Genomic DNA, 27,433 nt, shown 5'->3' with positions numbered 1-27,433 from the left:
ACAGACATACCGTCCTCACTGGTATGGGGCTCTGTACTAGCATCCTGGTCCACTTCCTCTAATGTACCATGTTCGCTGTATGGGCTGTCACTGAAGGGAAACAAAAGGTCGAGAAGAAAGAGAAACCACAGCATGAAAAAGATGCTTCAGTGGGCGTTAAACCCCAGTCCCTTTCTTCCCCAGTCCACTGAGGGTAACATGTCTTCCACACATATCAAAAATATGCCACTCCCATGATATTATTTGAAGTTATTCTTCTAATGTTACAAAGATATGGGCAACACAATTCTCATGACATGCTATGAATACACAATTACTGAAGAAGTCTACACACCTCTCCTTCAAACAACATCTTCAGTTATTAAGAAGTTCCGAGAACCTTTGAACCCTTTCGTTTATGAAAAGGGTGTGTGTGTTGCTACGAGAGGAAAGGAGCAGAGGGAAGGCATCAGAAGCTGAAATTTGTTAAGATGGTTCACAGTCAGAAAGCCAGTTTCTGTCTGTGTGCTCTGCATAGTACACCCAGAATTCCGGCTGTGTCTGGCTGAACACAAGGGCAACTTCCTCCACAAAATATTGTAGAGAGCCTCATCGTAATTGCCTTTGCTTCATGTTTTTTACAGCTGACACTTTCCTATGTGAACCTAAATGCTCTTCTTCTTTATCTTCATACTTCTATTGTGTGCAAAAGACATTCTGTATCACAGGAGTTATGCAGACAAGCAGTCTAATGATTTTGTTAAGGAGACAGATAGATAGAAGGGTAATATTCTGACTTACCAGTAGTCATCTCCAGCCATGCATTTTTCATACACTGGGCCATCAAGTTCTTTAGCATCTGGAAAAATAGCCTCATGATGGATGATGATAGTTTTGATTATCTCATTCACGTGTGCCTGACAAGATACCTGGTCTTGTATGTCTGGAACAGGCATTAGGGTTGGCCCAAAACAAATAGCCAGGTTGTACGGATCCATCATGTTTTCATCACTATACTGTGAAAGGCTGTTATAACAGAAAAATCAAGAAAAATTGACTTTTCCACTGCGACTGACCTTACTCTGAAAACTGGAGAAACTTTATTTTCCATCATAACTCAGAGATATCCTGTTCTCCTTGACACAATTCCACGCAACGCAACAAACAAAAAAAGCGGATTTCTTCAATACGCTATGCACGTTATAAAGTGAGTTTATAGCACATATATATATGTAGATGTATGTGTTTCTACACTATAGTGTTTAGTGTAAACTGACTTAACGGGCTAATGTAAAATGCATCAACTGCTGCTGCTTCTCTCTCATCAGTGCTCATTCTTGGAGGCCCAAGTGGAGTGGATCCAAAGTGGATCATGCTTATCATTTCTCATCAGTCCCTGATGCACCTCTCCCATCAACTGGCTACATAACTTAGGCAGACTGAACTGTTTTCTGCAGGTAGCTAAGTTCCTGGAACTTGCAAAGGCTCTTGTGACTTCTGGTTTCTGCTTTTACCATACAACCTAAAATCCTTGAGCACCCTGCCTTCTGCCCACAAACGCCCACAGGGGTTTAATTTTGGAGGCAACCAAACAAAAGGCTTTGATTGTTCTTATTGACTAACTTTTGCAAGGTCTGCTTTCCTCCAAAAAATTCAACATTACTAGTTTTCAATTTTGATTTTGAATGAAAAGTTGCTCTTTGTTCCCTTGTTTAAAAGCACTGTCATTTCTAGGGGAAATGCTGGCTTGTGAGTGGTTCTGTGCAGGGCCAGTCAAACAGAACCCGAAGCACTGGGACACCCTTTATCTCAGTGTTGTTCTGCACTCTGAAGCAGCATATGAATTAGTATGTCTGGTTGTGTTTAAATACAGCATTATAGTCCCTTTAGAAAGGGAATTTTATAGAGCGTACGTGTACAAACAATACAATCTGAAGCGGCAAACCTTCTAAACGACTCCCTTCATAACTAGCTTGTAAAATTAATCATGCTCTCCTCTTTCCTATGCCATGACTTGTTATCATATCCTGTGTGTTAATCGGAGACATCTTGTTCTACTGATTTATAAGGTGGCTCAGCCTTTATGTATCCAAGAATGTGTAAAAAAGATTATCATCATGAAACATGTGAAGTTCTGCTTGTTGCTGGTAACATGTGATGCTCTTCAGGGCTCAATACTGGGGCTGATACTGCTCAATATCTTCATGAATGGCCTAGACAACAGGACGGAGTGCACACTCAGCCAGCTTACAGATGATGCCACACTGTGGCACCGGGAAAAGCACTTCTGGGACAAGAAGTTGGATGTGATTCAGCAGTCTGTCTTCCAGTGATGAAGGCTAGTTACATATGTGCCTGTATTAGGAAGAGCAAAGCCAGCAGGTCAAGGGAATTGACTATTCCCATTCCATTTGGTGCTCATGAAGTCAAGACAAAGCCTTGAACAACTTGATCTAACTTTAGAAGCTTTGAGCAGGATGCTAGACCAGATGAGGTCAAGACATGAGGTCTGATGAGTCCATGTGGCCAAGCAGGCCTAAGTGCGTATGCAAAAAGCAGAACTGGATTTGCAGAAAGTCAAACTATGGGAATGTTCTTCCTGTGGATGCACCAGGAACAATTTCGAGGCATATGAGATTTAAGCTGCTTTCTGAATTGCATTCCTGTGGAGAGCACAGATGTAGCTAACATGACCATGTAGCAAGTACAAGCTCGTATAACTGGCCAGTCTGTATGTCTACACAGAGAAGAAGCTGTGATATAAGCCTAAGAGATATTTACACAGTGTCACTATAGAGGGATGAATTAATGTTTTCAATGAATGGTTATTTTCATAAAAGTATAGATCTCTGTCCCCCTTTTAAATATTGCTTGGAAGTGGTTCAGAAATTACTAGAAGAAAGGAAATGGGAACATCTGTGAATACAGGCACACACACATAACCTGGCTGCAAAGACCCTGTTTCTATAGGAACAGACAGGATGGATGAAATGGGGAAGCTCACAAAGACGGAATGAATCAGCAGAGGGCAAATTTAGAAAAAAAAAAGAGGAAAAAGACAATATGAAAACAGATAGGAAACAGACAATATGGCAGCAGAAAGAGAAAAACTAGAATCAGGGCAAAGTGCACAAGAAGCAAAATTTGCAGCGAAAATACTGGGATCAGCAAAACCAGAGAGGGCTGTGAAGAACTGGAGGGCAAAACACAGTGCAATTGCCCAACCTGTCTTTTATTTTCTCTTTGAGAATGAAAAAGTTTTTCTGGGATGATGAAGACACAAATACCACTTTCCCTTTCTCACACAAGCCTCCTTGCAGCAGCTGCCTGTGTTTTGCTATGTGAGAACCAAGCTGCTTCATACCAAAGCATACACAGGGGATGTATGTTCTCTATACTGGTAGCCCTATTACCAGAAAATAGAAGCAGTAACACAAAGTATCACCCTGGCAGTGCCTACCATTAAATAGGTAGCTTGTAGTGCCTGTGCTGCTTGAATATACTGTTTATTTTTTCCCATCAGGAGATTAAGATCAGCCTGAGACACAGAAAAAAATTCTACTTTTAAATTACATAAATTATTTTAAATGTAGTTACAGTTTGTATTTGTTATTTTTCTTATCAGCTTATTTTGTTATCAGCTTTAATGTTGTAGCCTGCACTCCCCATTTCAGACAGCACTTTAATCTGTCTTATTACGACCTTGCTCAGTTTTGGACAAATGGAAATTTAATTTGAATGAAAAGTGGCATTTTCCTTCTATTTTCATGGCCAATTAGAAGATCATCTTTTGTGTTAAATGGAGCTTAAATGTAAGTAAGTTCTACATAGAGTATGAGTAAACCCAAAGAACTTCAACACCAGCAGGGGAAGGTAGGTAAAGATACAGCACCTGGGCGAATGACAAAACACTTACTGGTTGAGGAAGGCGAAGAGGTATCTCACCACTATAAGGACGGACCTGGGCAAAGTAAGGAGGAGTTTGCGGATGTGAAGAGCCCTCTCATAGAGATTGTCTATTCCTGCAAACAGAAGAAAGTATTTTAAGTTCCCTTTCATATGATGGTCTAAAACAGCATTCAGTCAGTTTACTCAATTTACTTCGACTCTTTACCATCACATGTCCCTAGCCAATATCCTCTCATTTTGGACTATTAGAAAAATAAGATCTAAAAGCCCTTCTCCCTCTCACTAAAACCACACAGTTTAAAAGTAACATCTTTAAACATAAGAAGTCACAGACCTGCCTAAGTCAAACCCTGTGCCGCTTGCTCAGCTAGACAGCTCACAAAACCACAATATCAGTACATAAATCCAAGGAACCAAGGAGAGATGTTTGCCATCAGTTTCAAATACAGATTCAGTCTCTTTATTTGAATGTTCATATCAGATATAATATTCCAATCACCGAGCTTCTCTAGCAAGTTTTCTTAATCAAATGTCCAGCTATAACTCTCTTAATGGGAAAGTAGGAGAAAGGACTGATGTTTTACAGCGTGCAAGCAACAAATGCAAAGATCACATGTATTTTCCCAAATGATTTTATAGCAGTCCACCAAAATTCTTCTGAAGCGGGCAAAACAAGGTCAGCTTAATAAAAGCATCAGTTCTTAATATCTTATAACAAGGATGCATTATCTTCTATGTTGGTCAGAAAGATTATGTGGCTCCAAGTGGGGCTGTGATGGGGTAAAAGGATAAATTGTTTTTCAAAATAAGTAATATCTCAGTTTTTTACTCAATGTGTTTTCTGTGTAAATGACACTGTTAGAAACAACCTAAAATTTCAGTAATGCTTTTTATGTCAGCCAAGAAAGAATGCTGCAGTTAACAACATCTAGGGGAAATCTTAGCCAACTACATGAGAAATACTGTCCAGTGGCACTGAAATGGATATTCAGAAATTTGGAAATGAGAAACAGAAGCTGATTCCAATAGCTGAAAAGCCATTTGTACCACAAAATGTGATATTTAACAGCACACATTTAAGGTAATTACTTACATAAAACCATGCTAACTGTAAGCAGGGTTCCTGGTGTTTATTTGTGCTCTTTGGTATGGCTCTTTGTACCAATCAACATTTATTTGTAGATGCAAAATGTGTGTTGACTTACATTTCTTAGAAGAACAACTGGTGCCTAGTAATTAGTATTTTGGCACCAAGAACTAAGCATAAGCAGAGCATGTCAGCAGTGAGACTTCTGTTTACCACACAGAAGTACTGTACTTCATTAGGAAATGCCAGCATAGTAAACTAAGGGGGAAAACCTGTTCCCACACCTGCATTTACAGGAGATCCCACTGTCTCAGAGCTACTAGTGTGCTGGGGAACAGAAGATTTTGGGATGGGGTGAAGCTTGGCTCCTGGGGAGTTTCGGCAGAAGGAGAACAGCCCACCACCGCTTGCATGAAGGAAGCCCATTTGGATTGTGGTATTTACTGCAGGAGCAGCAAAGTGAAACTCCTGTGGGAGGTAAAATCCTGTTCCCTAGCAGAGCGGCTGAAGGCTGGAACGGTGTCCCTGGTGAGATGCCACTGACTGCTGCAGAGCTGGTGGGGAAAAGGACTGCTGACAAGTCGTATAATTAATAATCTAATGAGTCACGCTGAACTCAAACTCTAGCTGAAAATCAGTTCAAGCCATGACACTTTCTCTAGTGTAGTATGGAATTTGAAATTTATTTTTATGTTTCTGTTAAACCTGGACGCATGAATCAAGAAGAAGTATTCCTGGTTACTGGTTAAGACAGTAACTGTTACTGGTCCATGGCAGGGACGTGCTAAGCCTGAGATCTGCTCACACAGTGACGATCTGCAGGGCAACCACAACTCTCCTCTCCCTTTCCAGTGCATATCACACCCAGGCGATGTCAATGCTATGTACCCTCACTTCTGCACTGTAGTGCCACACTGCTGCTCTGCATAGCCCACAGCTGCCAGTTTTAGTGCAAGGCCTTTCTCCACCTGCCTAAACTAAGCAACTCTCCAAAACTAAGTGGAGGAGCCTGACCGTATCTTCAGTTCCCTATCTTCCAACAAAAGCAGCTGCTGTTATAGCTAGCAGTGCCTTGTGAGTCTCCAGCTCAGCCGACCTTCTCCCTGGCAAGCCTGTCTCTGAGTCTCTGTACACAGAGTTGTAGGTCTGGGTGGTTTTGAGACCGTGTGCATGTGCACAGGTGGATTTTCTATGGAGTGGGGCTGAGGGAAGAAGGTCCAAAGCTGCTTTGGTTATGTCTTTCAATGCTCCTGCCTCAGCGGCACTGCCGTGCGGTGCTGTGGCACAGCTCCTCTTCAGCCTTTCCGCCCTGTATGCTGGATGTAGGAAGCTGGAGGGAAGTTGCGATGCAGCACCAGGACCTGCCTGGTCCTTAAAGCCCTTCCTGGCTAATGCTTGTGCCGCAGACCTGCCTCTTCCAGCCAGTTCTGGAGACTGGCCCTGGATCAGGTTCAGTCATCATCGAACTCAAATCAGACCCAAGAAATGCACTGGCTGGGCTCCCAGGCAGGTCCAGCAGCTCCTTCCAGCAGTGTGCTGCCTACCCGGGTGCAATAGCTCTGTCTAAACTAGTGAGCTAAACCAGGATGGGGCACAGTCTTGAACACTGGCAGGCAGCTACCATGCAGCAGTTATCACACTCTCCAGCGTGCTTGTGGTCTATGCCAACTATAACTCTTCCAAGCAGTTCCTAGACATGGTTCACAGGATGCATGAGCCAGGAACTGGTCCCAGTAGGCAGCACAGACATGGCAGAATAGGTACAGAGAGCTTGGCTGCATGGCCATGTGTTGAGTTATCCCAGCTGCCCTACTAGGAGCATGATCAGTACTAAGTACTAGCAGGTCACCTCTATACTGAAGCAGGTACAAGCTATACATGCTGGAATGACGGGTGTGTATTTCCAATACCTTCCTGGTAACCCAGTCCCAGTTTCCATAAAAGCCCCTTTATTGAAAATCCACACTACTGCCAAGCAGTAAATTTGTGTGCTTTCCACATTATTTCGAAAGGTTTGGTTTAAAGGAGATGATAGGTAATAATGTTATGTATTTACATGCTGCTTTTAAATGAGGAGCCAAATTTCATAGTTGCTTGTGTGTATGCAGTAAGTGTTTGGGTACGCAGGAAAGAAGGAATGAATATAGAGCGATCTTTCTGCATCGAGGCAGAGAGAATTTGCAGCTCTGCTGCTTTCCATGCAGAGGGAAGAGAAAGCATTGCCTTGCCTCTACCAGAGTTGCTGAAGAGAGCCTTGGGGCAGGACAGCCATCCAGGCTACAAGCTGGTTGCTGCGAGAAACCACTGGCAATCCCAACACTGCAGAAAGCTGGTTGTGTCTCCTCTCTCACAGCAATTCTGTCGGAGGCCCTCTTTTCATTACTCTGATTTTCAAGAACTGTAATTAGCCCTACCTCAGCGCCTGAAGAGGTATTACCCATTTCTCAGCTAAGGAAACTGAAGTGCTGATATTACATGACTTGTCCTAATAATGCAATTAGCTGCCAAGCAGAAACAGAAATCAGGGGATTTGAAAACTGGTTCATTACACTAATGATACGATGAGACTCACATTCCCAAACACAGGCAACAGGACAAGCCTCTGGCAAGGTCAAGCACACTGAGAACTAACATGTTTTTTCTGACTGTGGAGCGAGGGAGGGAAGGGAGATCTGTGTGAAGGACACATGGATATCAACCACAAATCAAGACTACTGTCAGGTAAACAGCACAAATAGAAATGGTGATTATTTTCTAATTCCCAGTTCTCAGAGCAGAGCGAAACTTTTGGAGCTCTGGTCAGACACACCTGCCTTCCAGACCCATCTTAGCCACGGCGGTCAAACCCACAAGCAGGAGAGTTTCCTGCCAGCCAGATGAGAAGGTGTTTGGCATGGGAACACTGTGCTCCTGTCAAAGTGGAGCTACAGTGCAGCCCAGAGCACAGGAGACATGTGGGGTGAAATAAGAGAAGACGAAGAGGCCAGCTTCTGGGGCTTCGTGACTATGGCACTCTGTGGAAGAGACGGGCACCTGTGTCCAGAACTATTAATGTATTTTTATCAGGCAATAATGGAGCAAAGCATCCTAATAATATAAGGAGCTTGGTTTTCTGTGTATCCATAAAATTATCTAGGCACCTAAGCATCAGAGGTGTTTGGGCACTAAGGAGCCTCTGCTGGCTACTACAAAAAATGAAAATCAGAGAGCTCGGAGGACTCCTCAGAGACCATTTAAGCCTACAAACTCACCCCTTGACTTCACCTTAATCACCTCTGAGAGATGTCTGTCCAACCTGCTCATAAAATCCTCCAAAGAGGCAGATCACAACCTTCACAAGAAAATCTGTTGAGGTGCAATCTTTCATTGCTCTTGGAGAAGATTTATTTATTGATCTCCCATGGACTTCCTCTGCAAGCACTCCTTGTCCTTGAACTGGATGAATGAATCCAGCTGAGACTAATAGCATTGCATAAATGAAAGGATTACTTATCAGCTAGCTGCCTCTTGGTCAGCCACAGGCTAAGGACCAGTTCTCAATAGCATGAGATAGGCATAAATCCTAGCTACTCAAGCCTTAAAAGGTGTGATCTTCAGCCTCCAATAACACTGGAACCTGTTCCGGAGAGGCAGTGCCACCTTTGCTTACAGCAGAGACATACAGAATCAATGAACACCCACTTTTCTCTTCCATGAGAAATAACACGTTTTAATCACCTGGCGACTCACCATGAGGTTTTTGCAAAGGCAAACTCTAAAGTGAAACAGATCAAAAGTGAACAATCTGCCTCAGAAGAGTAAAGGAAACCTGAGAGGGGAGAAAGCATAATTACTAACACAAGCCCCCAAATACAAAAAAACCCAAAACTAAATTATAAATGAAGACAGGGATACTTTCATCCTAAATAACACTAAGAAAATGTAAATTGGGGTTTAATTAAGCAATAATCCTGAAGTAGTGGAGCATGTAAAAGGCAATAAATATTCAAATATATAAATGCAGTGCTTTGGTGATGAAGAACAGATGACTTTTGCAAGAGAGCAATTGCTGGTCGTTCCAAAATATTTTGGGCCAACTGGACAACTACATGCCTTTATCACTCTGGTTTAGTTAAAAATGCTACAAAAGCACTGTACTTTTCCTGGTCATGGTTCTACACATAGTGTCTCCTGCACTGGTGGTGAGACATGGATATCCAGCGGGGAAAAGATTCAGCCTGGGAGCAGTCAGAGCTCAGAAACATGAGTTCTGGATTGTGTCTGTTCCACCACCCTCTGTTAACAGGCAGCCTCCATGGTCCAGTCTCAGAAGTAACAAAAGAAATGCAAACATTTTGCAAAGGGAAGATATTATTGATCAGAACATGTAGAAGGAGAAACCTGGTGTCAGCAATGAATGAATTGTGCTACATTAACAGCCAGTGCTGTGCAAGCTAAGCATATTTCACAGGCAAGGGTAGCACAAAGGAGGAAGAAGAAAGCAAACAATGGTAACGTAAGCTCGCTCTCTCCTTTAGGACCACTGTTTTGAAGGATAAAATCCAATGTGGTATCTCTGTGGGGGGCTCACTTGCTACTTCCACTTGGAGTGGCACCTACCAGTAACAGAGTGAATGCCTAATGCGTATTTTACACGCCCACTGAACGTCAAATGGGATTGAGTTACACTTGCAGATGTAATTTTTATGGTCAATTTGCAGCTGACAAGTAATCTACGTGAATATGTATTAGTGCTGAAGTTAACAGTTTGTGCCTCTCCACTTTGGTAGACAGGTCCAATACAACTCAAAGATACGTTATATATTAACTCAGCAACGCCACTTAAAGCTCTTTCAGATCTATTTAAGAATGCATCACTGGAGGACAAACACAATGGTCTCCACTGACACACGGAAGGAAACAGTTGTCATTTTGTTGAAACTTTTTCAGGAAGAGTTGAAAATTCAGAATATAGTTTTTTACTTTTTAGGTAATGAGCAATAGTCTGGAAAAGCAATAAAATAATTTCCTTCCATAACATTTATGCCTTTAGGTAAATGGACACTGCTGGCAGCAAGGGATTGAAATGATGAAAATCAGAAGAAAAAAGGTGGAAGTTTTCATCCATCCTGGCATCTTAGTATATCAAATTTAAGGCAAGGGAGATGAAAACAAGAAGAATTATAACGACCTGAGCAGAAGCGAAGCTGTCTGGGTAGCTGAGATGTGTTTGCTGCTGCATTGCACAGCTATGTATGCAAAAGCAATTCATGTCTATAAGAACTCACACCAGGAGAGGAACTGCAGCTCCCCAGCAACGAAGGTGAATTATGGCCAGCCCTCAGCACAGCTTCAGTACCCTCTGCCTACAAGTAACTCCTGTTACAAACATTTTGCTTGTGTTTGGCCCAACCTGTTCCTACAAAGGGGCAGAAAAGATGTACAGTGCCACTCTCCTCCCTTCCCCCCTACCTTATTTTACCCTCTGGATTGCCAAGTGCTGCTGCAAGCAATAGTAGCCACTCCTTTTGCTGAGAATGCAGAATTATGGCCCATAATCAGATGGATTCTTTACGTTCTGTCCTAGCTTTCATGCTTGCTCTGGAGAAGTCATAATTTGGCCCAAATTTTACCTAAACTAGTTCATAAGCCCAAACAGAGTAACATTGTTCTCATGAGTCTAATTAATACAAATTGCCCTAAAAGTCACAGTCATTTTGCACTGTTCCACTGAATTTGCAAAAGGGAAAGCATTAAATCTCAATGCTCTATTTCATTTGGAAATATATGCATAAATGCAAAGGAATTCCTCAGTGGCTGTACTGAGGAAAGGTTCATTTTGCAGCTGTAGCCTCAATTATGCTTGACATCCATAACTAAGTACTTTAGTTTCAAGGGGTTTTTCACTGGCAACATTACATTTCCATATAAAATGTGTGACATTTTGCCCTTTTACAGTTTTATGTGAACATTAACTTTATGAATTTGCTTTCTTCCTCCCCCTTTTTATAACAATTTCTGTCAACGATTAAAAACACCACACTGACATTTATCTCAAAAAAACTATTTGAAAACAACTTAATATTTATTTCTTTCCTCACTGTTTATCAGATAGTGAATATAATATGAATTAAGACTATTTAAACCCTCTTAATTAAAAATGTGAAAGCTTTCTGGACTTTACATGACAATTGCGATCTAAAGAAGTTACAGTAACGTGTTCTCACAGAGGAAAGGGAGTCTGGCCCTGCTCCCATTAACATGAAGACCAACATACTTAATATGTGAGGCTACATGAGCACAGAAAAAGAAACTAATGCAATTACGACAGGTTCAAAGTCTGAAGTGGGAGAAAAATCTTGCCTAGAGTGTCCTCCTTTTTTTAAGAGATACAAAGCATCAAGGTTAAAAAGTAGCAATGGAAAGGGTCTTTGAGACAGACAGGTTTTGATAGCACATACCACATAGGTGCTACTTAAACGAAACCATGACAGGTAGCATATTCTGAAATGCTTGTTGTTTTTTTTAAAAAAACCCAAAACCTTATTCCCTGGAAGTAGTGGGCCACTTAACAAAGAGCATATACTAGGTACACAGCTGTAAAAACACTCCACCTCAGGCTTCTCAGATAATCAGAAGATGCAGACACACTGTTCCCAGCCTGTGGTTCTGGCGCTGGCTCTAGATGCAAGGCACAAGAGTTTCTTTCTCTGCTCACACCACATTCAAAACCCCCACTCTAACAACACAAACTAAACCTATCCCAATGTGCTCAAAGAGAAAACCCCTTTTGCCCTGCCATATTCTAAACTTACCTCTCCTCCCTCTGCTGAAGGAAGGCATTGACATGCCATTCCAGAATGCCCCGAAGGATAACCTTGTGGAAACTAAACCAAATAACAAAATCATTCTCCCTCGGTTTCCTTCAAAACCTTCCAGAAAGAGATCTGGGACTCTTACAACACATTATCAGGAAGAAAATGCTTTGTTTTATTCTGTAACAGCAATAGAAGTCAAACCTAGCAGAACTACTCAGTCATTACACCTCGTTTTGACAAGCTGTTGTAGAGATAATAATCCAGATTTACGACAGCCTCAGAGAACAGCAGTCTAAACCAGGATCAGATGACAACACCTCTTTCCCAATAACTGTCCCATTTGAAAATGTGGCTGGGAAAAGCAGTGACTTTGTTCTGGGCTATTGGTTGTTACTGATTTCAGCTCTGCTGGATGATACTATTATTCAGAAAAAAGATTGTCAACTCTTGTAAGAAAATAATCTGCTGCCTACCTTGAACATGCAATAGCTGGACATCCTCTAAGGAAACCAAGGCCTAACGTTAGGGATCTAGTATCCATTGCCATTTTCTTTGAAGTTCTTAATAACAAAAGACCATTTTTGGATAACTGAAATGTATCCCTCTCAGACATTGGTGCTCTGAGAGGCTGGTGAATCTCTCCTGCCTGCGCAGGTGCCACGTACAAATACTCAGTCCATTGAACTTCTACCCCTCTTTCCAAATACCCCATTCTGTCTTCAGATGCTTCAGTGGTGAACAGAAACTCCTTGAAATCATCCAGGTTCCTCTTCTTGGAACACATTTAAAAGACTGTTTTGAAACTACTTCTAGTTTCTGCCCAAAGCTAATCTCCTAAACACTCACTTGTATAATCTCTGTAAGATGAACACTCATTCTTGGTATTTTACAATTCTATTTAAAGCTCTTCAACACAGCAGAGTGTAATACCATCCCCACATATAAGAACCACCATTTCTATTTTTCTTAATGCTTAGTCAAAATAATAAAGTCATAAAGAGATCCAATGGGCAGAATCTGACAGCAGAGATTTTGAAAAGGAAATCTGGTACAAACGTTTAATGATGAAAGTGATTAATCATTTGAACACCTTATTCAAGAATGTGGTAGGTTTTCTGTCAATTGAAGCCATTAAATCAATAAATTTTTCCAGCAGACATGATTTAATTCATCCAGAAGTTATGGAAATCAGTGCAGGATTATTAGGTAAAGTTCCATCATCCCTGTTATGCAGAAAATCACTCAGTCAAAACGATCCCTTTTCAGATTTCAATTTGTATGACTCACAGACATTTTCTGGGCTGTGGCACCGCAGTTAGCTAAAGCTGAACTCAGGCAGAACCAAGAATATGCTTCCTAAAGAGACAATGTACCCCTCAGCATCATGGATCACACTGTTAAACTGCTGTTTTGAGGTCCTTGAGGACTCGTCAGTACCACAGAGTCTGTAAATAGCAACAGCTGCAGAAAACCCGACAAAAAAATGAAACACAAATATTGCACATGGTCACAGCGATCCACGTATTTGTAACCTCCAGCCTGAATTACTGTAATCCTCCCTATCTGGGAAGAAAACCACACACGTTGGGTTCCCCTGGAAGGGAGCAGAAAAGCCCATCTGATGGCCAGCCCAGGACACTGTGCACACACTGATCTGCAGTCCTGACTGCTGGGCTGAGACCCTTTTGCCAAAATAACACAGTTTGGAGAGAGCCTGCCTTAATTAATATCCCAAAGGACTTCCCCATTGGGCTGAAGCAGGCAAGTTACAAAGGAAGGGTTGAAAGGAAATTCTTCCACAAAGCTAGCACCTCTGACCACTGCTAATGGACCCACAGGGAACAGTAAGCCTACTGATGGTTGGCTTGGCCTGACCCCTCCTCAACATCTGCAGGGATCTGTGAACTCAAGAGGTTTTGTGCATGCCAGAGCAACTCATTCATCCACTGAGAACTTCCTAAATTACTACAACTTCTCTGTGTCCGGCTACAAACACCAGCAGTGCACAGACCCATGCAACATTCCTCCAAAGCATCCCATTACAGCCCGGTCATGCTTGTGTATTGGAAGGCAGACTGGGCTCTTCTGCAGACAACACTCAGCTGCTCCCCTACACTCCTGCACTGAAGGGTTTTCCTGTGGTTGGACTGGGGTTTTTAAACTGAGCACAACAAAGGCCCAGAACCACACAATGTCGAGCAGTTGGTTAGTTATTCACCAGCACTGACTCCAAGCTGCAGGGCACGAAAACCTTTGTGGAAAGTAATGTACTCTGTTTGCACGGTCATGACTTCATCCCCTTCTGTCTGCCCCAGTGCACAGAGGAAAATAATAATGCGTTTAAATTTAACTCTCTCTTGTATACTGAAAGATATTCTTCCTGCCCTATTAAACAAAGAGTTGTACTGTACATTAATCCCACTGTAAAAAGGGAACAACCACAGCTGCAAGTATGACTAATAACTGACCCAGACTGTTACAGATGGCAAACAAATTGTCTCAGAAAAATCTGTGAAGTTAGCTGTTTTTTCAGGCTGCTACTGTATATATGAAAGTAAAACTCTGTTGAGAAAGAAATATAGAATTCTACTTACTGATACAAGAAATAAGATCATTAAATCTTTCCTTAGGAAAGACAGGATTTTCCAGCCCTCGGAAATAGAGCTTCAGGACTCCAGCAACTGAATTAATGTCATGGTTATTTTGGTCATCTGCCAAAGGATTTTCACCTTAAAAAGTAAATAAAGTGAATGAAACACACATGCAGGAGCATTCTTGCGTGCAACATTTTTATAAGTGAGTGACATTTTGGGGTTTTTTTGTTTTTAGTGTGTGGGAGGTGGCAATGCAAGCATTCAAGTAAGATAATAAACACTCATTTAGAAATCCCAGGCTATGATTAAACTAAAAACGGCAGCCTAAATAAAACTTCCTTTAAATTACATAACCTAGTGATCTCTTACGTCCTGAACTTCCAACTAAGTATTTATGGACATGTCATGATTTGCAGTTAGTAAAATAAAAAAGCCAAATGTTCTTAATTGAAGAGGGTTTCTCAGACTATTCTTTGGGAACTTACATAAAGCAAATCTAGTCAGATAACTCTTTGAATTGGAAATCAGTCTTCACTCTGAAAAACGAAAACATTCAGGAATACGTGCAACCATTTTGTAAAAACACTGTATGGGAACTGAAAACCTAAAGACCATGACTGAACTACCTGTAATTTTAAAGACTTAATCTTTATTTGAAATACTTTAAAATGTGTGTATCTATCTTCCACAATAATGCTACCTAGGAGAAGCAGCTAGCAATAAGGCAGATTTAAAAGGCAGAGAACAGGAAGATGTGGCTTCACTCAGCATGTAAAACCAGCTGCTTCATGTATCTTGTCAAAGACAAGATCAAGTTTAACAAGTTATATAACTTATCCTGGGGAGAAAAATACTGTGCATATTTTTTCATGTTTTTAGTCACAGGACTTATTGCTCCAAGGGTTTTCTCATTAGCAGATGATCTGCAAAAGGTTTTCCTGCAAATTAAAAAAACAGCTTCTAAAACCCCAAAAAAGAGAATGTAAGATTTAAAAAAAATTGAAACTACTATTAACAAAATTAGGGGATTGCTGGATCCTAGCTCCCCTAGCAGAGCAATCCTAGGCTGGATGTTGCAAGCCACTCGTGTTTAAAAAAGCTGTTTTCACTTCCTGTTCTCTTTCCCATAATTCCTCCTCTGGGGCTGAAGTTTCCTTCAGGAGTGAAAACAGTGGTTGAAAATGGAACGGCCCTTTCAAAGCCTGTATTCTCATTGATCATGATGCCACTTTGTCAGAGGGACCAGAAAGTTGAGCACTTGTATTCCAGAAGACCAAGTAACAGGGTTCTCAAATTGCATTAAGTAGTCTCTTGAATCTAATTAAAAACCATAATCTTTCCTTTCTGAGGATCTTTAAAATAAAATATAGACAAACTATTATTTGCAGTTTATCATTAAAAAAAGACTAAAGTTTACAGTTGATTCAAGAGTCATATGCCTTGTCTAAACAAAATGAAAAACAACTTCAAGCTTCTAGGACACAACAGGGAAAAAACATGTATATGTCATCATTATACTTCACCTTTAAGCACATGACGGTGCAAAGTTTTAGCTGCAGTACACAAAGTGCATACAAACTGCTTAAACAGCCAAGAAAGTAATTAGAATTTAAAAGACTTTAAAATGTCAGATATTAAGGTGCTCAAATAAATGAAAATGCAATTACCTCGCTCAAATGAATTTTTAATATCATTGACTTCCACCTGGGAACCAGACACTCTAAAAATTCCCTGATGCTGAAGACCTGCAGCATAGATAGGAGACAGTGGTGAGAAACAAATCTAGTTCTTAAAACACTTTTAGTCTCTATTTTAAAAACAAAGCTGTGGTGGTAAATGCATTATGCAAAAGATACACAAAAAAGTCAGGGCAATAATGGAATGACATAGTATGTGTCAGAGCTTACCATATAAATTGATAAATCTGATGCAGCTTTCCACGATGAGAGGAATGACTTGTCCTGAATCCTGGAAAAGCAAGAGCAGAAAGAGTGAACTGCAGACCAGAAAAAGGAAACTTCCCTACTCTGGACTGAATATGAAAATGCATTTTCTTGGTCAATCCAGATGGACATACAGTGCTCGCAAAAAAACACATAAGAAAACATGTAATTTCTAACAGAGCTCTCTTCCCATTTAGGAAGGGAGGGAAAGGAACAAGTAAAGAGAAAAGATTACAGTTCTTCATTAAAATAATTGAATTGGGAAATTCAGAGACTTCATTCTGTACCTCTGCCACTGTATCTGGCTAACACTGTATGTAACATCTAAGCTCATGCATGTGTTTTCGATTTTTGAAGCAAAATGAGTTAAAGGAGTGAATTTGTCTTTTTAAAAGTTTATTATTAAGAATAATAATTCATGATGAAGATGATCTTTCTGCATCTATTTAACTTACCTTTCTTTTCCTGGTGGAGAAAATCCTACATGGACCTAATTACACAGGACCTAATTCCTCGAGGTGTTTTTTCTGGGTTTTTTTTGGTAAAAAATGTTGATCACAAACAGTTGACAAGGCCTCTTCTGGACCTGCTGGACTATCAGAAAAGTTCTTGGAGAAGAGTCACCACATGACATTGCATGGGGTACCAGGTGTCTCCCTCCTGACCTGAGAGCACTCCTATGTGCTCTGTTGATTTGTGTGTCCTAACATAGGGCAGATGATGGCCTGGCACACTGTTTCAAGCTGCACTAACTAGCTGGTAATACACTGGATGGTGAACTGCAGCCACTTTGAGCTGAGCACATGGTTCAGCTGCCTCTTCTGTAGGCACAAGGCATTGGGAAAGGGAGGTCACAGCCCACACCTCCCTATCTGCAGCTGGCAGAGCTCAGGAACCCAAGCTCCTGATCTCAGCCATGATACAGCAGCAGGTCTACAGGTACATCTTAAGGAGAGGTGTTTTAACAAAGGAGAAAAAATGCTTGTGGTGGTAGAGGCAGAAGATGACTATCCACTAATTTTCAGTGAGTTATTTGTCTTTTTATTTTAAACTGCTCATTTTCCAAAAGAACCGTCATAGTCTTTCCTCTGTGTGTTTTGGCACTTTAAAAAATGGGTGTTTTACCCCAAGCACATTAATGTCTACAAGGCATCAAATATCTATTAAAGACACAAATCATATGATTAAAAATTATTTAGAAAAGTTGGTGCTTATGCTGGAAAAATTACTGTTTCATAAATAATAGGTACCTTTGAAATTCTTGTATTGGAAGCTATAATTTTTCTTTTCAAATGATTTTCAAATATGTAGGTGCTCAGAGAATTCACTAGTTCATTTGAAAGTTTAATATAAAACCAGTCTGTATTACAAAACCATGAATTCAGAAGCACCCTGTAACTCAGAATACACATTTCCTCTTACAGACTAGTCCTTCATTTTTCATGCTAAATTACACTAATGGGAAGTTTATGAATTAAGCCCCAGTAGAAGAAAATCCAACTACTAAAAAAGTTTGAAAAATAACACACAGTGAAGCAATGAAACAATGCACTTCCTGGGATAACCTAACCCCTGATTTTCTGTGTACTCCACGTTGTTTTAGTGGGGTTTACAAAAGACTGTACCGCTAATCATGCTATTTAAATTGTGACTTGTTTGCCTTTTAATTTAAAGCCCAGCAAAGACTGGCTAGCCAAGAACCAATAATGTCTCGATGAGCATTTTCTGTTTGAGTTGTGTCATGATTCAGTAACAGCTGAATAAAAAACCCCCCATGGAACAGGTCAGTTGCTAAAACCAGGAATATTGTCATCTTCACCAACACTGAGCAGCCTGGCTCTCCAAAAAAGCAGAGTATTAGAAAACATGCACAACATGCACCCGTATCTCCTGTTAGTACACTGGTTCAAGCAAAGAATGTAAAGCCATGGAAAAGATAGTGTTTGCAGTAAGAAATTACAAAAAATTAAGTTATTTTCATATCTGGTTTTGGAGAATCTGTTCAGAACCATGCACAACTTTGTAGTTAAGTAATTCCCTGAAATAATCTAAACTAACATCTTTGGATTTTGGATCTAATGAAAGGAAGATAATTTGAAGTAACAATCTGTGTTGGTGAAATGTCAAGAACAGTGATCCTACCACTGCTGTGAATTTAATCTGATGTATGTAGTCAGTGAATGTATGTTTGGGACTAATTATCAATTTTTATGATGAAAAATGTAACAAAAACAATTTGGTGCAATACTGGATTTCACTAGCTGTAATCCTTTTGTGCCTGTCAAAATGACTCACCCCTGTCAGGAAGGACATGGTCTTTGGGCAGGGCTGCTTTCCTAGGTTAGCTCCCACTCTGGCAAATCTGTCATACGGCTACCAGCTTGCTTTTCTTCTTTCCTTTTGAAAGACAAACTATGTAGAACTCTCCACTTGCAAGTAAGCCCTGTCACCCATCTGCCACGTAGCACAACCCTCTTCTCTGTGAGGGAAAATTATGGGGTGGCATTTCTCCCGATTTGCTCTGAGCTTCTCTAATCCAGGGGCTTTTTGTGTGGGAATTTCTGTTTCTTTGCTTACTTTCATCCTTGAGCAAGAAACTGTTTGTGATATTAATCTCTTGCAGCATGTGATGTTTTCCTGAAAGTCTTTGCACCTCGCAGCACCACCTGCATAATCATAGAATCATAGAATGTTAGGGGTTCGAAGGGACCTCTGGAGATCATTGAGTCCAACCCCCCTGCCAGAGCAGGACCAATCTAGGGCAGGTTACACAGAACGCATCCAGACGGGTCTTGAAAGTCTCCAGAGAAGGAGACTCCACAACCTCTCCGGGGAGCTTGTTCCAGTGCTCTGTAACCCTTACGGTAAAGAAGTTCTTCCTCATGTTGAGGTTGAACTTCCTGTGCTCTAGCTTGCATCCATTGTCCCTTGTCCTATCGCAGGGCACAAGCGAAAAGAGATTGCACCTTTCCTCTTGACACCGAGCCCTCATATATTCATGGACATTAATCAGATCCCCTCTCAGTCTTCTCTTCTCCAGACTAAAATGCCCCAGGTCTCTCAACCTTTCCTCATAAGGCAGGTGTTCCAGTCCCTTAATCATCCTCGTAGCCCTCCGTTGGACTCTCTCCAGTAGATCTCTGTCCCTCTTGAACTGGGGAGCCCAGAACTGAACGCAATACTCCAGGTGAGGTCTCACCAGGGTAGAGTAGAGGGGGAGGAGGACCCCCCTTGATCTGCTGGACACACTCTTCTTCATGCACCCCAGGATACCATTGGCCTTCTTGGCCACAAGGGCACATTGCTGTCCCATGGATAACTTGTTGTCCACCAGGACTCCAAGGTCCTTCTCCACGGAGCTGCTCTCCAGCAGATCACCTCCTAACCTGTATTGGTGCATTTTATTACTCCTTCCCAGGTGCAGGACTCTGCACTTATTCTTGTTGAACCTCATTAGGTTCCTCTTTGCCCAGCTCTCCAGTCTGTCCAAATCATGCTGAATGGCTGCACAGCCTTCAGGTGTATCAGCCAAACCTCCCAGCTTTGTATCATCAGCAAACTTGCTGAGAAGACACTCTGTCCCTTCTTCAAGGTCGTTGATGAAGATGTTGAACAGGACTGGACCCAACACTGATCCTTGGGGGACTCCACTAATTACAGGTCTCCAGCTGGTCCTGGCACCATTGATTACCACTCTTTGGGCTCTATTGTGTAGCCAGTTCTTAACCATCTCACTGTCTTGTTCTTCTACCTCACACTTCCTGAGTTTGCTCACGAGGATGTCATGGGAAACTGTGTCAAATACCTTGCTAAGGTCAAGGTAGACTACATCCACTGGTCTCCCTGCATCTACCCATTCAGTCACGACATCATAGAATGCTATCAGGTTAGTCAAGTATGATTTCCCCTTGGTAAATCCATGCTGACTACTCCTGATAACCTTCTTCTCTTCCATGTGCTTAGAGATGACCTCCAGAATGAGCCGCTCCATCATTTTTCCAGGGATGGAGGTGAGGCTGACTGGTCTGTAGTTTGCTGGATCTTCCTTCTTGCCTTTTTTGAAGACTGGAGTGACATTGGTTTTCCTCCAGTCCTCAGGCACCTCTCCTGTTTGCCACGATCTTGCAAAAATAATAATAGTAGTTTTCCCTACAGTTGTACTGAGGGTGGCTGAAAGCTCTGTTCAAAGACAGCTGAACTGGTATGGTGCCACTGAGCACGGAATCTGTTCTTCGAAATATTTGCTGCTAGCTATGTTGTGCAAGAAGGAAAAAAAAATCCCAGTAACATTCAAACCTAGTTCATGAAGTCATGAATTTCATTGACTGCATTTATAAATGTATTGTTACATATTTTTTTGAGATTTCTTTCCTTTAGCTCTGTCAGCTAGTGTCCAAAGGCACTGATTGACTGTGATGGGCAGGTGCTTGTTAATGAATAAGAAAATATCCATGATTTAAGACTAAATCACTCCAGCGTTGTGCTCTGGTTCAGTTTTGCCTGCTGTGCTCGTGCACTCATTTCTTAATGCAAACTTCTCCCTCCAGGTCTTTGAAAGAACTAATTTTGAGCCAGGCGTGACTGCAACCCGAGAGCGAGGCAGAGATGGTTCTCTTGTCACCAGAACTATACCTGATGTCTCGTGTGAGAGTTCCTTCGGCCTCGGCTAGAAGCATTATTAGAAACAAAAGTATGAGAAAGAAGAAGATAGTAAATACAGCAAAGATACAAGATCCAGAATAGCGGTGATCACAATTTCATACAATATAAGAAATTCCTAAAGTCATAGGAAATCAAAAGCTGGATATCAAACCCAGGGTGATACTGCTTCTCCACAGATTTTGAATACTGAATGTAAAGAAAATGGCGAGCAGGAAATTGTGCTAAGTTGTGGGATGCACCACTACATCCTATCTTCTACGTGACGCTAAGTTTCCTAATAAAACCAGGCTGCCAGTACTATCCCTACTTGATTAACAAAATCGTAGGGAGGCTAACGTGAGAAATGAATCCCCCTCTTTCCCACTGACTTCAGGAAGTATTATATTGATCAATGGGGAAAGAAAAGAGCCCCAGGACAGACTTAAACATAATGATCTACCTCAGCTCACATGAGGTGGTGACCATTATCGTAAGTGTTGAGATCAGCCACTGGGGTGGCTGGTGCCAGTACCTTGATGAATGACTCCAAATCACCATTAAACAACTTAGCATTATACTGTGATTGGGGTCTGGGCTTCCTGTGTTTCTGGGGCTTAGGGGGAAGATTTGGAGGCCTAAGGGAAGGGAATATGATTACTAAGCAAGGAAGAATTAAGTCACACAATAAAATGAAATGTCTGTAAGCTCATGGCAAAACAACAGAACATGGTAAAGGGAGAAATAAACACAGCACTTATCACATAAAGACTTCCCATCAAATTGAAGTGTAACAGTGATTAAAGAGTGGAGAACTCCCCCATTAAAAACACATTACTTATAGATAAATATTGACATTCTTTACGAATCCCTGCTTTGCAGTTTTACCATATACATTTATTGCAAACACTGCACAATTGGAATGGCCTTTTTTGTTGCGGTCATGCATGAAATGTGCATTCACTACTGGAACTCATCCTGCCAGCCACGGCAGAACACAGGCCACTCGAAGCACCTCTTATCAAGCAGAAAAGTTGCTTCATGCTGGAGAGGCTTCAAATGCAAATTAAAGCTGCTCAGCACACTCCTAAGATGCTTCAAAACCAAACCATCTGCATCTTCAACTAGAGCCAGGAAGGTTAAACAGCTTTAGCCTTCCACATCCAACCATCAACATCTTCACACAAGAAATGAAACACCTTGCAAATTAGCTAAAGGAATTAAAAGAACATCATCAACTTGAAACAAATAAACAAAAGCAGCATAAAGCATAAAAAGAAAAGAAAGAAAGAACACACAAAACTTTGGTCTGCAAAATGTTTACCTAGTATGTTACACATGTGATGACTACAACTGAAAGAGATTACAGGAAAAAAATATTGTTCTCTAGGTCACTCTGCATACCAACAGCTTCCCTAGTTCCCCTGCATCAGCAGTACAATATTTCTATGGGTTTTTCAGGACTTAGCAAAAAATCAAATGTTTTGGGGGAAACAGTGAGGAACAATAATGCATAGAACATTAAGTGGTGGAACTTTGGTCTGTTTGGGTACTACCTGCTATTTTAAACTCATCTTTAAAGATATCCTCTTCTCTTCTACAATTTAACTTTGACCTTGAAGAACTTTTCCATTTTCACATCTTACAGTCTGGAAACTTAACTGAACCTTGGGGCAATAGGCAGGTCACAGCTGGAGTGGGGGAACTGGTGCCAAGGAACGGATGGGCAGGCCCTGCTCCCTCAGTTTCTTTCTTTAAGTGACCAGCTGTGAGAAGACAGGCGGTAAGATGGCTTCAAGCTGCTCCCCCACTTTATGAAGGTAAAACCATTGCCTAAATCCATCATCTTCTTTCAGCTGCTTACAGAGGAGAGAATTTAGGATGATGTGAGCCTGATGAGTCACCTGCTTTGGAGTCAAGAAAGAACGTTTTTCTCATTAGATATAAGCTTGTTGACCTCCATGCATTCCTCATAGCATCTGGGGGCAGAGTTAAAGGCACAGGTCTCAAAATTAACATCAGCAATTGGGAAGAATGCTCTGATTTGTTATCACTTTTCAACTGAGGTCATATAAGGAAAGAAGTGAATAAGTCCAGCTTTACAGAGCTAAAATGGACCAATGAGTGGTGGGAGAAAGGCAGGTCTCAAGTCTGTAGAGATGTCCCCAGGAATATGGTGGCCAGGCAAAAGAAGTTGTACAAAACCAAGTGGTCCAGCAAAGGCAGAGCCAGAGCTGGATCCAAACTTCTCAGCTGGGAGGGCAAGACTTTTTTTTTTTTTTAAATTCAAAGAGGAGGGGTGGTGGCAAGGCCATTCCTGTCCAGGAAGCAGAAAGGAGAACAAGAAGGTATTGAGCATGCATGTACTGCATGGAGAGGGAAGAGTGAGACCAGGTAAGCTGGGCTGGATGTTCCTGCTGTCACCAGGACAGGAAGGCTGGCGCCTGTAGCAGTGATACACACAAGTGACAGCTGCAAATCCAAACAGTTGCCATTGCCCCCCAGAGTCTGATAGCCTGGGGGCTGCAGCATGCTTGGCTGTGTTTATGTCTGGAGGCAGAGTCTCAGGTGTGGGATTATACCACTTAAAAAGTATGTGCTGCACAAAGCAGGGAGATCTAACACTGCATCCCTTCTCTTCTGTGAATACATATAGACTCATTTAAGTATCAAACACGTGGATGCTGGGGAAGGCAGGTATTCCAGTCCAGAGCTAGGTTATTAAAGATGCTGCCTGCCCCTAAATTCATCTCTGTATCAGGTTCTTCCGAACTGTGTATCCTGACCTAGTGAATACAAACCATGAGAGGCAAGGTATCTCTAGCAAATGAAAAATATTCTTATCTAGCGCCGAAAAGTCCCCTGCAACTTCCAAATTTGATGTGTGATTCACAAGTATTTTTAAGGATCTCCCAGCTTGTCCCACCCTTGACACTGGCCTAAGTGGCTCACAAGAATGAGGAAGAGGAACAGTCTGGTCCTTTACCCATCAGCATGCAGAAACAGAAATGTTGAATGTTAAAACACATAGGGCCTATACACAATTTATGTAACAACAGCAACAACAACAATGTTATATACCCCTACAAACTTGTTCTAAAATTTGTAATTTCCAGTATTTTATTACATTTGTAACTCTAAATCAAGTCAAATAAAAATATCTTACCTTGTTGTCATGTATTCAGCCCTGTGACCTAGAAAAGTTCAATAAACAGGACACAATCATTTGTAGGTTTTAGGTAGATTTTTTTGTATCTAAATTATGTTTACCAAATTACTTTTAACCCTAACTTTCATGTTACCAGCAAAAGATACACAATTATACAACAAACAGGGTGGTGCAGTTATCTACCATCTCCACAGTTACATTTAAAATACAAACACAACCCACGTTAAGGAACAACTTTTAAGAAGCCTGCCCATAGACTAAAGAGTCACTTGATACTGTAAATAATTTGAAGTAAAACTCCAAACAACATGTATTGTTTGTGCTCATGTGTTTTAGTGGCTAAATCAGCATGGAAATAGAGCTGTGCCAAGATTAGATTACATCTCCCCTTGTGTCTTGTGCCTAAACCTGTTCAGTGCTGAGAATACACAGCTCTAGACACCAATGGATTGCTATTGAAAGACTCTTTCTTCTCTTTTGTCTGTATATTGCAGGAAAAAAATACAACGCTACCACTGGGAAACACCACAGAGAACTGTGGAGAATTGTAAAGAAGCAAATACCATATTCCAGAAAGGTTCCTGGGTAACCTTTGCAGAACAACAGACCAGTAAGTCAGGCATGTGCACCGTGTCAACTCATGGTAATGAAAAGCAAAACAATGAAACAGTAGAAAGGTCATGGTATGGTGAGTTCCAACCAGCCCTGTTTTCCCAAAGGGAGACTGTGCCCTATTAATTTATCAGAATTCTTTGAACATGTCAGTAAAGTACTGGATAAAGGAGAATCAGCTGAATTAATTTACTTAGACTTTCAAAGGCCCCTGATAAGTTTCTTCACAAGAGGCGACTAAAGCAACTAAACAGCCATGGATTGAGTGGCAAAATATTCTCATTGATCAAAAACTAGCGAAGAAAAGGGAAACCGAGTGGAATTAAATGGCCTTTTTTCATCATGACAAAAGTGTAACAGTCATTTACTCAAGCCTTCCCATTAGGACCATTTACATAATACACAATACATTTATTAATGTCTTGGGGAGACCACAGCAGCTAAGGAGGCAGAATATTGTGCAGATGACTGAAATACTTCTGTATCAAGTCCTGACAAAACTGTGAAGCCCTTCAGAGGGGTTTAACCATGTTAAGGAACAAGACGCACAATGGCAAATGAAATTCAGTATTAACAGGTTCAAGTAAGATATTAGGGAAGAAAGAATTAAACACCTATGCAGCTAACAGAACTACAGCTAATTATACCGACTGAAAAATCACTCTGAGCATCACTTGGGCTAGGTCTAAGTACACTGCTCAATTAGAAAGTGTCAGACTGCAGAAAGAACAAAAAACACTGATATGCAAAACGTAATATTATGTAGCAATGTCCAGGTGCACCTAAAATACTGCACAGTACTGAAAACCTGAAAAACCTAATCTGGAAATATATTTTGCAGTACCAGAAGAGTGGGGATCCACAGAAGGTGGCACAAAGAATAAGCTCTGAGAAAATCTCTGGCATTAATAAGACATGTAAAGATTGTTGGCATCTGTTTCAGAGAGGTGAAAAAGAGGGATGAAAGGAGAGTATGTAAAATAATCTATGACAGAAAAAGAGTAAGCCAGGCACTTCTCCCTACTCAGGTAACCGAGAGAAGTTCATTGAGACTAAGAATCCCAATAATAAATGCTAGTAAAATGAAAGAAGTTACAAATCCCAAGTCTGAGGGATTTTAAACACATCTCTGATATTTAACAGATTAGAGCAAAAACTATCTGGGACACAGGGGCAATTTCTTTTACAACTACTTATTCTCTTTCTTGCATTTCCCTTTGCTTTGTTCATTTGTTCATGCAACAGATGAGCCTTGGGTCAGAATTAATATGAGTATCAGTGTTCTTCCTATGTTTAGTACCAATTTCATTTGAGTATTTCTCATTTACTTTTCCAAATTTGTAGATGCAGACTCAGCACAGAGCACTTAATCTATCTCCCTTGTGCAGATCATGAATATGTATCTGCTGTGTCCATAAACAGCAACAGACTGTAGTAGGCAAGTGACGAACTGGAACAGAAGCCAAATGGTGTCAAAGTTGTGGACACAAGACTGGAATCTGGATTTATTCAGCCTACATCCCTACACTGTACAGGTTTGAATAAAAGCAAGAGAGGGTTCCAAAAGAAAGCTTGCAGTTCAGACAATCCTCTCCCTCTCCCCCTGTACTTACTACAGCACCATGTGTTATTTATCTGCTGTCTTGCTGACATGAAAGTTTACAGAAAAGGCAGTTTGAGTGGAGCAGGGGAGCAGTTCACTTCCTACAAATTCATTTCTATACTAGCTACAGCAATAATGTTCATAATTCCACTGTAATTCTATCCTTTCAATCATCCCCATTCAAGGAATGTACAGAATCCAGGTCCTCCTTCCCAGGCATGTGTATTTTAATGCAGGACATGCCTCAGTAGAAGGGGGTACTTGAACTTTTTAACCTGTAAGAACAGTGGCTTTTGCTCCAAATATCAGCTTTGAATGTAAACATGTACATTTGGGGTACTATTATATGTGCTATGCTATGATGATGTGACAACAACTATGTGCAAAAACACTGTGGGCAACACACACTAACTACTTGGGGTTACAGCTGGTGGGTCGAAGGGAACTCTTCAAACAGAATGGTCCAAGCATGTCTGAGCATGGCAGAATGGCCCAAAGCCTGATGGCAATTTATCACTTAAGTCACCCGGCTGAGAAGTTTTTCGTTGAATTTCCTTTCATATTGTTCTTTTCTTATTTCTTTCCAAAATGCATCAGGCAACAGATTCTGTTGCCTTTTATCTTTCTCCCTTCAGTAGATGATCATGCATTTTACCGGGCTTCCAAATAACAACATTCACTTTATTTTTCCAAATACATTTTCTGTGAGTCTTTGGAGGAAAATTTTCCTCTTTTGTCACTAACATCATCTGCACATTGTTTTGTGTGAATAAACTGCTCAACGCATATATTAAAAAAAAATCCTATTAAATTAAAGCTTCCATGAGAAAGGACATAATGTAGTTAGTTGTCTAAAAACAGCTACCATCTTCTACAGTCCAGCCTTGAAAGAAAATGCTGTTTATTTCCTACCCCCAACCTCAGTCACTCCCTGGACAGGGGCTTTGTTTGCATCATAGCCACTAAACTGTTAATAGCTCTGTACGCACCTCCACAACAGGTTTTGTGGATCTGGGCTTTTATATGAAAAGCAAGAAGAGATCTGATTAACAACGGATGTTTGGCAGTAAAAAGAAAATAAACTGATACATGCTTTAGAGAG

At 41.1% G+C, this 27,433-nt stretch overlaps 1 protein-coding gene across 2 annotated transcripts in view; it reads right to left on the bottom strand.

Annotated features, from left to right (window-relative positions):
* SRGAP1 (SLIT-ROBO Rho GTPase activating protein 1) overlaps window positions 1-27,433 on the bottom strand; it is a 150,864-nt gene that overhangs the window by 11,075 nt on the left and 112,356 nt on the right. The window contains exons 11-18 of one of the 2 annotated variants that reach the window (XM_068400485.1): window positions 24,114-24,141; window positions 20,942-20,975; window positions 16,274-16,334; window positions 16,034-16,111; window positions 14,367-14,501; window positions 3,896-4,001; window positions 781-1,005; window positions 11-90 (exon numbers count right to left, since the gene is read on the bottom strand). In XM_068400485.1, the coding sequence (XP_068256586.1) occupies window positions 11-90; window positions 781-1,005; window positions 3,896-4,001; window positions 14,367-14,501; window positions 16,034-16,111; window positions 16,274-16,334; window positions 20,942-20,975; window positions 24,114-24,141 (747 nt within the window). Of the gene's footprint in view, window positions 1-10; window positions 91-780; window positions 1,006-3,895; window positions 4,002-14,366; window positions 14,502-16,033; window positions 16,112-16,273; window positions 16,335-20,941; window positions 20,976-24,113; window positions 24,142-27,433 lie in introns of those variants that run through there. The other variant, XR_011048176.1, reaches the window with a different exon arrangement.

This window comes from Nyctibius grandis, chromosome 5, assembly GCF_013368605.1.
Source record: "Nyctibius grandis isolate bNycGra1 chromosome 5, bNycGra1.pri, whole genome shotgun sequence".
In the NCBI taxonomy this organism is placed as follows: domain Eukaryota; kingdom Metazoa; phylum Chordata; class Aves; order Nyctibiiformes; family Nyctibiidae; genus Nyctibius; species Nyctibius grandis.
Note: the sequence above shows the minus strand (reverse complement) of the source record. Positions and strands in the feature narration are given on the sequence as shown.